The sequence below is a fragment of the Lipotes vexillifer genome, unplaced genomic scaffold (assembly GCF_000442215.2).
Source record: "Lipotes vexillifer unplaced genomic scaffold, Lipotes_vexillifer_v1.1 scaffold397, whole genome shotgun sequence".
Lineage (NCBI taxonomy): Eukaryota > Metazoa > Chordata > Mammalia > Artiodactyla > Lipotidae > Lipotes > Lipotes vexillifer.
In genome coordinates, this window is record NW_006772681.1 from 987,984 (window position 1) to 1,000,997 (window position 13,014).

At 50.8% G+C, this 13,014-nt stretch overlaps 1 protein-coding gene across 4 annotated transcripts in view; it reads left to right on the forward strand.

Moving 5' to 3' along the window:
• TGM2 (transglutaminase 2) overlaps positions 1–13,014 on the forward strand; it is a 34,201-nt gene that overhangs the window by 11,500 nt on the left and 9,687 nt on the right. For all 4 annotated transcript variants that reach the window (XM_007447713.1, XM_007447716.1, XM_007447715.1 and 1 more), the window contains 6 exons: positions 3,103–3,221; positions 5,957–6,085; positions 7,131–7,308; positions 9,627–9,762; positions 10,416–10,519; positions 12,104–12,346. In XM_007447713.1, coding sequence (XP_007447775.1) covers positions 3,103–3,221; positions 5,957–6,085; positions 7,131–7,308; positions 9,627–9,762; positions 10,416–10,519; positions 12,104–12,346 — 909 coding nt within the window. The remainder of the gene's footprint in view (positions 1–3,102; positions 3,222–5,956; positions 6,086–7,130; positions 7,309–9,626; positions 9,763–10,415; positions 10,520–12,103; positions 12,347–13,014) is intronic.

Below are 13,014 nucleotides of genomic sequence, written 5' to 3' on the forward strand. Positions count from 1 at the left end.
ACCTAAGTGCCTCCTTATACCCTCTTTCAGTGATGGCTCTCAACAATCCCCAGGGGGGAGAGGTTAGATCCTCGTTTTACAGACGGTAAACTGAGGCTCAGAGATAACTGGTTTTAGGCAGGTCCTTCAAGAAGCAAGTGGGCGATGCTGGACAAAACTAGAGAGTCAGGGAGAGGGCTGAGTCTATCTCGAGCAGATGGGAGGAGACAGGGGGGCGCCACAGGCCTTCCCAGCCCTCATTTTCCTCATGTGACTTACAAGACAGTGGGCTCCCTTTCCTTCTTGCTCCTACGGAGCCCAGCAGAGAGAGAGGCCTTGTGCGCAGGCCCAGCCTGGGAATGGGCTGTCCCTCCTCAAAGCCCAGGCCCAGGGCAGAAATTCTGGCCTCTTCAGCATCAAGACAACCAGCTTCTTGCTAGGCCACTGCTTTCTTTCTTTTTTCTCCATTTTGGGGCATTTTATTTGAACAGAAAGATTTTTTTATTTTCTCTTTTATATACTTTTGCTTTTATTTCTAATTATAACAGTAAGACATGAGACGCCCTCTTTATAAAAGCTTCAAGCACTACAGAGAGACAAGCCCCCCTTGACTCTCTTCCTTGGGAAACACCATTGTTAGATGTCTTTGGGGGGGTTATCTCCTTAGATTCCAATGTATGTGCCTGGAGACGTCGCTGTATTTTTTTCCTTCCAGTTTTATTGAGATATAATTGACATACAACACTGTATAAGCTTAAGGTGTACAGCATATTGATCTGACTTACATACATCGTGAAATGATTATCACAAGTTTAATGAACATCCATCATCTCATATAGATACAAAATTAAAGAAATAGAAGAAAATTTTTCCTTGTATTGAGAACGTTTAGGATTTATTCTCTTAAGAACTTTCATATGTAACATACAGCAGTGTTAATTACATTCATCATGTTGTACAAAACCTCACTGCATTATGGGTTTCCCTGTCTTCCTTAAACATAAAAGAATCTTACTATACACATCAGCCTACAACTTGGGTTGGTTTTTTTCTCCCTCTACTGTACATATTGAGGCTCTTTCCGCATCAGTCTGCAGACATCTGCTCATCCTTTTTAAGAGCTGGGAGTGCCCTGGGTCTTGCCGGGTGGATGGTTCATTAGTCTGGCTCCCACCCACAGGCATGAGTTGGTCCCCTGTGGCTTATCAGAGGGAGGAGCACCCTTGATCACATGCCCTGTGGCCACACGGAATGGTTTCTCAGGACAGAAGTGGCCTTGCTGGACCCACTGTCCACTCATTTTGATTTTAGTCAATGTGAACTTACAGCTAGTTGGCAACCCTGCCCGCAGGGCAGGAACATGGCAGTGCCCCTCTCCGACACCTCAGAGTTCAGGGAATGGGGAGTGAGGGTCTGTGGGATGTCCCCTTCCTGTGGCCTGGCCTCCTCCCTGCCCGGAGGGTTGGGCTAACAGTCAGCCAAGCAGCACAGTGACTAAAGGGACCCACATCCTAGGCCGTGAACTGGTGATGCGGAGGCAGGAAGTTGGGCTCAGTGGGGGTGGGCACGGTAGGGGAAGAAACTGCTCTCCCTCTCGGAGGGGAGGATCTGCCCGTGACCTGGGGGTGGGTCGGGATCTAGCGGCCCCAAGGCCTCCACCTTTACCAGCTAGAGACCTGAGCGGGGACATCATAGTCCCAGCTTCCTGGGCTGCGGTGGGGACAATTCAACATACGCTGACACTTTCACTGGATGAGAAAGTACCTTGGGCTTTTCCTTCTTTTAAATTCTTCCTCCCACGCTGCCTGCTGATTTACAGCCACATAGTTTGTTTATCTGAAGGCTGATGTTTATTGCGCAATCTTCAGAGCCACAGGGCAGGACGCAGAAGACACCCAGCCACTTTCACGTTTGCTTCCTCCAAGCTGTAAAGTTACTGGTCGCTGTAGAGGAGCCCAGGGGTCTGAGGGGCCGGGCAGCTGCATCCCAGGCACTGGACATGTTTCCCCAAGCAGATTTCAGTAGGCACGCTGCCTGGGCCCGCCATAATTTTAGGGACCCATGAAAATGTGTTAATTTCTTTTAAAGTCAGAAGAAACAAAATGAATGTTCAGGCCAGAGAATGTGTTTTAACATATAATATTAATATGTTCATCATACCAATGCAGTCATAAAATATATCTTTGTTTTTTTATTTTTTTGTGGAGGAGGGAGCCCACGGAGGCAAAAATGCCCAGAGCCGACCAAAGTCATACCATGGCTCTGGATTTCCCCTTCCCAGCCTCAATTTCTTCACTTGTGAAGTGAGGTTTAGAAAGGCCAGGCTAACCTTTGCCTTCCTGTCATCTGGCCCCACCGCCCCAGGCCCTTTTCTGTCATCACTAGCCACAGGGAACTAAGTGCCCTGCATCTTCCAGCAGGCGCACTTCTGCTCTCTCTGGTCCTCTGGTTAGAATGTCATCCAGGCAATCTTCAGATGCCAGCTGACCCCCCAAGCTGGACAAGGACCCTCCTCCCCTGAGCTGCAGTGACACTCTCTCGGCTTTCTCTCCACCTGAGTGATGCTTCTTCCTCACACTGGCTCAGGGCTTTAGCTTGCAAAGCACCTTTCAGATCTGGGATCACATTTTACTCTTAGGGAACACAGTCAGGTGGCAGGAGAAGAAGTGACCTGCCCAGGGTCACACAGCAAAGGAGACTCAGAGCTAGGGGGTTCCTGACTCGTGGCCCAGCGAGTGTGCCTGTCTCTTGTTTTGGCATCAGTTTTCCCATCTGTAATATATTCTTGAGCCTCAGTTTTGCCATCTGTAAAATGGGGCTTCCAAGGATCCCTTCCACATGGGGCTTTTGTAGAGATTAAACAAGTTAATATATGTCATACATTTATCATGGGTCCTGGCACATGGCAAGTGTTGGATAAAAGACAGACATTGTTGTCACTGATAATACCTTATCTCACTGATATGGGATTATTAATTAATGACTAGCTTTTCTGATTAAAAGAGAGAAAGGCCTCTGAGAAACTGACCTGGCCCTGGGGAGCTGGCACCCCAGCTGCCATGTCTGTGGGGAACCTGGGCCTTGCCAGACCTAGAGTTGAGGCCCTTTCCTTTTCACCCACAGCGGACGCTGTGTACCTGGACTCAGAAGAGGAGCGGCGGGAGTACGTCCTCACCCAACAGGGCTTCATCTACCAGGGCTCAGCCAAGTTCATCAAGAGCATACCTTGGAATTTTGGGCAGGTAAGGCCATACCCTGCCCCTCCCAACCATCTTAGGCCCACTGTGTGCTGGGTCCTGGGTCTGAGACAGTCAAAATCAAAGTCAGAAATTTGAGCAGGTCTGAGTCACCCATGCCATGCTGTCAAAGATTCAAGGGCCCTGAAATGGCTAGAGGCTCAGAGAGGGCCCATGCCAAGCCTGAGGTCACACAGCAAAGGGTGGCCCCATCCACTGTGGGAGCAGCAGCTCTGGATTCAAGGTGGGAAAGAATAGGAGGGCTTTTGAGAGTTGTGGGGCTGGCAGGTGCTCCATGAGGGAGAAGGGGAACATTCAAGGCCGTATATCAAAATAATGGGCAGCACTGGAGAAAGCCTACGATATGCTAGGCATGTGCCGAGAGAGGCTTTAAACCATTATCTAGATCAGTGGTTCACAAACTCGAATATATGTCAGAATCACCTAAAAAAATGGGTTAAAACACAGGTTGCTTGGTCCCATCCCTAGTTTCTGATACAGCAGATCTGGGTGTGGGCTAAGAATTTGCATTTTTAACAAGTTCTCAGGTGATGCTGATGCTATTGATCCAGTGATACTTTGAGGTGATGCTATTGATCCAGTGATACTCACTGTTGTATCAGCTAGCTACTGCTGGCTAACAAACAAGTCCAAAACTTGGAGGCTTGAAAAAACAATCATTCGTTATTTCTCATAAATCTATGGGCCAAACCAGGACATGGCTGTCTAGGCTGGGCTTGGCTGATCTCAGCTGGTTGGCTCATCACTGTACCATGTGATTCCTCTTCTTTCAGCAGGCCAGCCTGGGCTGGTTCTCCAAATCAATACTGTTATTTCCTCTACTATCCAGCACCCCATAGAAGTTCTTGAGATATTGCTGAGAAAACTCATGAAGCAAGAACCATCACACCCCTCGCCCTTCAACCTCCTGGTGTGTTAGTGGGTGTTGGCCTCCTGCGGTAGGGTTCACCTTGAGATTTCTCTTAGCAGCCCCTGGATCAGGGTCCATGTTCAGGACTAGAGAGTCCTGCCCTGGGATCATAGGATGATCCCTGAGATCTGGGGCTCTGGCCTCAGTTTCCTCTTCTGAATATTGGGGATAATAATTGCAAAACTATCTGCCTCCAAATAACTGCAGAAACCCTGTAGCCCTCTGTGGGATGTAAATGAAATGGTGATATGACTGTGATGCATAAAATACATCAAAAAATGAATTGGCTCTTATTTCCCAGGGCTCTGTATTCTCCCCTAAGAGACAGAACAAAGCCAACTCCTCCCTTTCATTTTCTGAGTTCCTGGTCTGTGTCCAGGCTGTGCGGGGCCGTGGGACATGGCCTTGCAAACTTCTGGAAGTCATCACTAGCCAGGATGATAAGACCTAAAGGAAGGAAGGGAATCAGGCATTTCCTGAAGTAGGCAGAATTTGAGCTGAGCTTTGGAATAGGTGGGTGCCTGGTATTCCAAGCAAAAGGAATAGCATGAGCCGAAGCTCAGAGGTGGGAAAGTTTATGTTGTACCTAAGAAGTATGTTACAGTTTGGGGAGCACTTATAAGAGAAGGGGCCCCAGGAGATGACGTGGGAGAAGTCAGCAGTGTTCAGGTTGTGTACAGCCCTGAATGTCAGGCTGATGGCAATAGGGAGCCACAAAATGAATGGTTCAAGCCAGGGAGGGCTATTCTGTGTCATGGAGGGAGACCTGCGATAAGGCCTGGTTTGGGACAAGACCACAGAGACGGGGAGCAGGGGCCAGACAGGAGAGCCCTTGAACGTGACAGATGGGTCATCCAATGGAAGGTGACAAGGAGAGATTTTGAAAAACATAACATTTGAGTTGCAAGGATGAGAAGGTGTGCATCACACAGAGAGAGGCAGGAAGAGCATTCCAAGCAAAGGAAATAGCAAGTACAAAGGTCCTGAGGCAGTGAGCCTGGAGCAGAATGAGTATGTGTGAGAGCGGTGAGAGATGAGGTCAAAGATGGGGTGGAACACAGATCTTTTTTTTTAATTTAATTTAATTTATTTTTTATACAGCACGTTCTTATTAGTTATCGATTTTATACACATTAGTGTATATATGTCAATCCCAATCTCCCAAGTCATCCCACCACCACCTCCCTTCCTCCGCGCCCCCCGCCACTTTCCCCCTCCTTGGTGTCCATACATTTGTTCTCTATGGGACACAGATCTTAATGGACGTTGCAGGCCACAGGGAAAAGTCTAGATTTTACTCTGGGTGCAGTGGAAACAGGAGTGATGAGATTAGATTTACATCTTTACAGTCTATACTTTGGTCCCAATCCGAACGGTGTGTGGCGATGGGATGGGGAAGGAGGGGAGGCTCATCAGCTCTGCAGGGTGAGTCAGGCTTTAGAGAAGTGAAGACATGGCGGTGGGGGAGTGCAGTGGCTGGGCCTGAGGTGAGTTGGAAGGGAGGGAAGCTCCAGGGACACTGGGCTTTTCACTCTGGGCTCTACTCCAAGTTCCCAGGACCCCCCAGCCTGGATGCAGTCACACCCCCTCCCCGTTTCTCACACAGTCATTGTCCCACCTCACCTCCCCTTTCCTGGGCCAGGAAAAGCTGGCACCACAGGGATGTGACAGACCCAGACCGAGCCTCCGAGCCTCCGATCTGGTGTGTGAGACAGCAGAGGGGTCCCCCAGCTGCTGGACTTCAAGGCAGGCTTCCCAGAGGAGGTGACTTCTCAGCTCCCTCATCCTCCCCTTGTATCCTCTGACACAGTTTGAAGACGGGATTCTGGACATCTGCCTGATGCTCTTGGACATCAACCCCAAGTTCCTGAGGGACGCTGGCCGCGACTGCTCCCGCCGCAGCAGTCCAGTCTACGTGGGCCGGGTGGTGAGCGCTATGGTGAGTGAGTAGCAGGCCCGCCCCAGGGGCCCTCCCTTCCTGTGATGATAGAGGCCAGGCCCCACGCTGGGCACGGTGGGGGAACCCAGGAGATGGGTGAGTCCCAGCTAGGAGACCTTGTATTTGGAGAGACAAGGTACAAATGCGGGTAATGCCTTGTGGTCCCTCAAAGCAATCCATTCATTCACTCACTCATCCAGCAAGTATTCGTCAAGTGCCACCCACATCCTAGGCACCGGGGAAAAGCAGGTGTAAGACATGAATGGTCTCTAACTTCATAGAGCTTCCGTTCTAGGGTGTGTGTGGGAGGAGACAGGAGAAACCACAGTATCACATGAACGCACAGTCATAAGTTACGATGCACTCGCCAAAGGGGCCAGATGTGTGACAGTGTCTGAACACAAGGCCTAACCCCAGCAAGGGGCTGGGGGACCTCCCTGAGTGATGAGTCCCGAGCTGACGTAGTAACTGGGAGGATAAGAGCATCCCAGGCAGAGGGGACAGCTTGTGAAAAGGCTCCCTGAGGAGGGACGGCTGTGGCAGGTTTGAGGAGCAAAAGGGGGGCCGGTTTGGCTGGAGCAGAGCACAAGCAGGAGGGTCGGATGCAGGTGGGCTGCAGAGGGGGCAGGGCCGGACGGTGCAGGCCTCAGGGCCATGGTCAGGAGGCTGCATTTTATTCTCGAGGTTCTGGGAGTCTGGGGGCAAATGACACAATCTGGGCAGGGGCCAGAGGGGGTCTTTGTAAAACTCAGGTCACGCCATGTCACTCCCCGTCACTCCCCTTCCACCCTGCGGACAAATTCACATCTCCAGCATCACCCTCACGACCTTGACCCCTCTCTACCTCCTCCCTCCCGCTTCTCTCTCCAGCGCCAGCCAGCTCTAACCTCCCAGTCTGTCACATCTTGGGATCTTTGCATCTGCTGTTCCTTCAACCTGGAATGCCCTTCCCTGCCTTTCACCATGTGCTGAACTCATGCCCACCCTAGTGCAGCCGTCACCCTTTCCCCAGGCTTGGTCCCTCTGACGCTCTCGCTGGTTGCAGGTCAACTGCAATGATGACCAGGGCGTGCTGCTGGGACGCTGGGACAACAACTACAGGGATGGCATCAGCCCCATGTTCTGGATCGGCAGCGTGGACATCCTGCGTCGCTGGAAGAATGACAGCTGCCAGCGCGTCAAGTATGGCCAGTGCTGGGTCTTTGCTGCTGTGGCCTGCACTGGTGAGCAGCACACGGGATGTGAGAGGGCCTGGAACTGCCCTTGGCTTCTGTGAGCCCGGGTCCCTGCAGCCTTCTCCCAGGCCTGATGTGTAACGGAGCCAGGGAGATTTGGTCAAATAAGGGGGCGTCTGACCCCCGTGGTCACAGGGTTTCTGCAGGGAGCTGAATGGTGGATCAGTCCAGGGACTTGAGACGGACTGCCCGGGTTGAATTCCAGCTCTGCCTCTGACCCCTGGGAGGACTTGGGCAAGAGAACTGGTGTCTCCAAGCCTGTTTCCTCATGTGTAAAATGGAGACAGCAGTAACTGACCCAAGTCCCAGGGAACTCTTAGGACCCGGGGAGATGTCACTTAGCACAGTCTCTGGTTCAAGTTAGGTGGGGTTTGTGGGTTTCCAGGGCAGCTGGGATTCCTCAGCTGGATCTTGGGGCATTTTCTCTGTGTCCATAAGTTGGCTGACAGTGATTGGATGGACGTTTGCAGTGACGGGCACAGTGACACACTTTTCTGTTCGGCCAGCCTGCCCATACCCATTGGCCAGCCTGCCCATTACCCTCTGAATCATTACAAGCTGCTATTATTAGCTCCTCTTAGAGGAGGAAACGGAGGCTCAGAGAAGAGAAGTGGCTTGGCCAAGGTTGCACAGCTGGTGAGCGGCACAGCCAGGCTTGGAACGAGGTGGGCCCGCCTCTGGCACAGCCTCCTGGCCTTAGACTGTGATGATGAGGCCTCCCGTCCTCATCCTCATCCTGTCCCTGGGACAGGAGTGGAGCCTTGCTCCCTGGGCAGTGGGGACAGGCCTCCCCAAGCCTCAGGTCTGTACTCTGAAGCCTGTCACATGGTGGGGCAAGGCCTGGGGTTGGGACATCAGCCCTCGCCACGGGCAGCAGAGCATCCAGTGTCTACCCAAGTTAAAGGGAACAGGAGCCAGGCAAGAGGTGAAGGGTCACAGCTGCTCCTTCCTTCCTCCTCCCAGTGCCCTCATGTCTCCCGGCCAGAATCCAGGGCCATTGGGGAAGCTCTTGCCCTGGTTGATGGTGGGCACAGGGCAGAGGTCACATCCCTGCCCCTCCCCTGTCTCAGAGACTCAACCTCAATCAAAACTAAAAGGAAAACAAAGGTCCTACAGATTATATTTAGTAGGCCTTTCTGTTTCACTTCTTTTTTTAGATGTTACTTTCTTTACCTTACCCTGAGAATATGTTACTTTCACATTTTACATAAAAAGTAACATAAAAAAAATGAAGGAGGAAAAACACCCATAATTCCCTCTGTCAGGAGCACCTAGCATCACCATTCGGGCAGGATTAGTGCCTGGGGCCTTCGTCCCTCTTCTGCGGTCTATAGATGCCACTTGACATCCTGCCTCTTTGTCACCTATCATTCCAACACCAGTCCCTTTCCCAGTTACTCTGGGCTCTCTGTAAACTGTGCTGAGGCACAAATGCAGGCCCTCCTGGTCCACGATGCAGTCCCAGTGCACCTGAAGCCCAGGCTAGAGAGGAGGAAACAAGGCCCAGAGAGGCGAAGGGACTGGCCTCAGGCCACACAGCCTGAAGCAGCTGGGGCTGGAACAGAAGGGCTCCTGACCTTTGTTCCCTCTTCTGCCTGCCCCGCTGTTCACTCCTCACTCTGAATCCCTGTCATTCCCTCCCTTCCTCCTTTTCTTTCTACTTCACCCACTCCTTCATCCCATTTGACAAATTAGTCTGTGCCAGGCCTGTGCTGGGCTCTGGGGATATAAAATAAAACAGCTCGCTCACTGCCCTCAGAGGACAAATTAAAGAATCCCTCACACACCTGTATATTGAGAATGATGATGAATCCCCAGTTTTGCTATGAATGCAAATGATGGGGTAATCTAAACCCGGCCGGGTGGCCTTCCTGGCCCAGGGAACAGCATATGCCAATGTCCTGGGGCTGTTGGCAGCATGGAGTGCTGGAGGAGCAGCGAGGCCAGTGTGGCTGGAGCAAAGTGTGCAGGAGGTGGTCAGGGGCCAGACCCTGCAGGGCAAGGGCCACGGTGGAGGTCTGGCCTTGACCTCGAGGGCTGTGGGGAGCCATTGAGGGTTTAGCAGAGGACTGTTAATGTCAGATTTGCATTTAGAGTCTTTTGTTATCTGTGATGTGAAAGGGAGAGAGTGGACATTTGGCAACCAGCGAGGTGGGTGCCATTGTCCGGGCAAGGGGATGGCATACCCTTACCAGTGTGCAGTGCTCCCTGGGGTACAGAAGGGCACGTGGAGGCCCAAGCAGAGCAGATGTCTCTAGGGCCTCAGCTCATCCCCTAAGCTCTCTCCACTGTGTCCCCTGACCCAGTGCTGCGGTGCCTCGGCGTCCCCACCCGCGTCGTGACCAACTATAACTCGGCCCACGACCAGAACAGCAACCTGCTCATCGAGTACTTCCGCAACGAGTTTGGGGAGATCCAGAGTGACAAGAGCGAGATGATCTGGTGAGGGGGGCGCTCAGTGGGAAGGATCCCCTGGAGAGGAAACTTGGGGCGATTTCTCAGAGGAGGTCACATTTGAACTGCGTTTAAAAGTTGAACAGTATTTGGACAAAAGGAAGCGGGCCTTGGAGAGGCTCCGGGAGGGGGACAGCAGGAGCAAAGGCCAAGAGGAAGGAAAGTCAATGCAGGGAGCATGAAAGGGCGTCAGGGAGAACACACCGTCCGGGGTCTGCACTGCCAGGCTGGGGGTCTGGTCTTGATTCCAAAGGCTTCAGAATGGAGAGGGATGTGCCGATGACCGGGGTGGGGGGACAGATCGGAAGCAAGGGGCGGGGCTGTGGTGCAGGTGGGTGGTGGTGGGGTCTGAATCCAGGCAGAGCCTGTGAGCTGAAAAAGAAGGAAGAGTCGAGAAATTAGGAGGTCCAGTCAGCTGGGCTTACAGAGCCACTGAGAGGGGAAAGGAGGAGGGGAGAGGGGTTGAGGACTCCCAGTGTAGGAGGGAGCACCCGACTGGGGCCCCCAGAGGAAGAGCAAAGTGTTGGAGGGGATGTTTTGGGGTCAGCCTAGGACAAGGCGAGTGTGGACAGCCTGCAGGAGGTGACCGTGAACGTCTGCGTGAGAGTCCTGGTCCACGTTCTGCTTTGTTTCCCCAACAGGAACTTCCACTGCTGGGTGGAGTCGTGGATGACCAGGCCTGACCTGCAGCCGGGATACGAGGGGTGGCAGGCCCTGGACCCCACGCCCCAGGAGAAGAGCGAAGGTGGGTAGGCAGGTGTGGCCCCATTACTGAGATGAAGAAACAGAGGCTGGAGGGGATCCACCCAGCAGAGGGGCTCCTCAGCTGGAGAGGGGCAGTGCTGGGATGCTAACCCAGGTCTGGCTGGCTCCAAAGAACATTGAGTGTTGGGGGACCTCATTGATATTTTATAAAACACCTCTTTTATAATTTGAAAAGTAATTCATGCACATTGTGGAAAACAGAAAGTATGGAGAAGCACAAAGAAAAAAAGTCAAATAGCATCTTTGTCCTCTTCCCCCTAAGAAATTTCATTAACATTCACACACAGCTTCCAATAATTTCAAATGAATCCTTCCTCAGAATAATATTTTAAATACACACAATATAACACCTAGGGTTCAATTACATTGCAATATAGTTATCAAAATTTTAAAAATAAATTTGTGATATAGTAATATATGCTCTATATAACAAGATTTATTAGTAGAATCAATAAGTTCCATAATTTTGTGGTAGAGATGAATGCAATCTATATTTCCAGTTATCTGTAACAACTATAAAGAGAGATAAAAATATCTGTGGTTCTTATGAGTGACAAGTCATAAGTGTACCTAAGACTGTGGTTTTTGGTCTTCTTTCGCAGTCGAAGGAAGTGAAAATAATGATGTAATTTTTTCCCATCCAAGTTTATGAACTCCTGAATTCTATTTGTTGCGCCTTCGGGGTTCCATGGACCCCAGGTTAAGAACTCTTTCTGCACATGGCCTTTCATCCTGGCCCTGTCACTTCTCCATATATCATTAGCATTTCTCTATCAGATAGTTTTCTGTGATTTTAGTTTTAATTTAATGTTACCACATTCCATCAAATGGATGCACTGTAATATAGCTACCAAGCCTCTAGTCCTCAACATTTAAATTTGTGACCAGTTTGAGGCAGTGGTAAACCACACCCAGATAAACATCTAGCTCTCTTGTTCATTTCGTTAGCACACACTCCCTGAGTCAGTGTCAGACACTGACTGCTACTCTCAGTCTGGGCAGGAAACCAGACAGACACACCCAGACAGACCCTTGTAAAGTATTGCCTACAGTTGGCTCCCTCATTTCCTTAAGTGCCTTGGGATACATTTCTGTTTATCAAACACATAGGATAAGTGTTTGCCAATCCTCATTAGGTAGGTACAAATATCCCCACGTGAAGCCAGGACTCAGAGAAGTTAAGTGACTTCTCCAAGGTCACACGGCTAATAAGAGACTGAGCTTTGAACCCCAGAAGCTGGGTTCCAGGTTCCCCTGGAATTCTTTTTTTTTTTTTTTTGTCTTGTTGCATGCCTTGTAAGATCTCAGTTCCCCAACCAGGGGTTGAACCCCAGGGCCCCGGCAGTGAAAGCGCAGAGTCCTAACCACTAGACCACCAAGGAACTCCCTCCCCTGGAATTCTTAATTCTTGCCTGATGCTGCCTTCTTAGAAATGGAATCCCTGAGTCAAAGGCTATATGGTCTCTAGGTTTTCGGCCACGTGTGGTTGAATTGTGGAAGATTCTGGAGGTACCACCCTCCCCTCAGCCCAGGCTCATCTTACCCTTCTCCTCCTCCCAACCAGGGACATACTGCTGTGGCCCGGTTCCCGTTCGTGCCATCAAGGTGGGCGACCTGAGCACCAAGTACGACGCCCCTTTCGTCTTTGCCGAGGTCAACGCCGACGTGGTGGACTGGATCCGGCAGGATGATGGGTCCATGCACAAGTCCATCAACCACTCCCTGGTCGTGGGGCAGAAGATCAGCACAAAGAGCGTGGGCAGAGATGAGCGGGAGGACATTACTCACACCTACAAGTACCCGGAGGGTAGGGGCCCTCGGCTCATCACTGCCTTTCAGATAAGCAGCTTGTTTACCAGCCCAGAGGGCATGTGTGTGTGTGTGTGTGTGTGTGTGTGTGTGTGTGTGTGTGTGTGTTTTCTGACAGCTTGCAAACAACAGTGATCTGTAGGTTACTCTCCATTTCAAGAAATTCGTTAGAATCAGGTGCAAACTTGACAAACACACTGGGGGCAGGGGGACAGTGGTAAAGGATTATTCATTTAGGAAACGAATTCTATATTCCACAAAAAGATTTCATTTGGTTTTTTAAGCCTCACTTTCTTTGTTGGTTTGACTCAATAAAACTGAAAGGGATGGCTGTTATACAAGAGAGGCTTTCATCTTAACAGAAAAATCATGATGTCCATGTTGTTTAACAGAGCTTATTAGTGGTGGGAGCTCCAACAATAGATGGTCAATTTCATGCTTTTTTTTTTTAAATCTTTATTTTATTTATTTGGCTGCACTGGGTCTTAGCTGCGGCATGTGTGATCTTTAGTTGTGGCATGCAGGATCTTTAGTTGCAGCATGAGGGATCTAGTTCCCCGACCAGGGATTAAAGCCGGGCCCCTTGCATTGGGAGCACGGAGTCTTAACCACTGGACCACCAGGGAGGTCCCTCCATGCTTTTTTTTTTTTTTTTTTTTTTCGGGG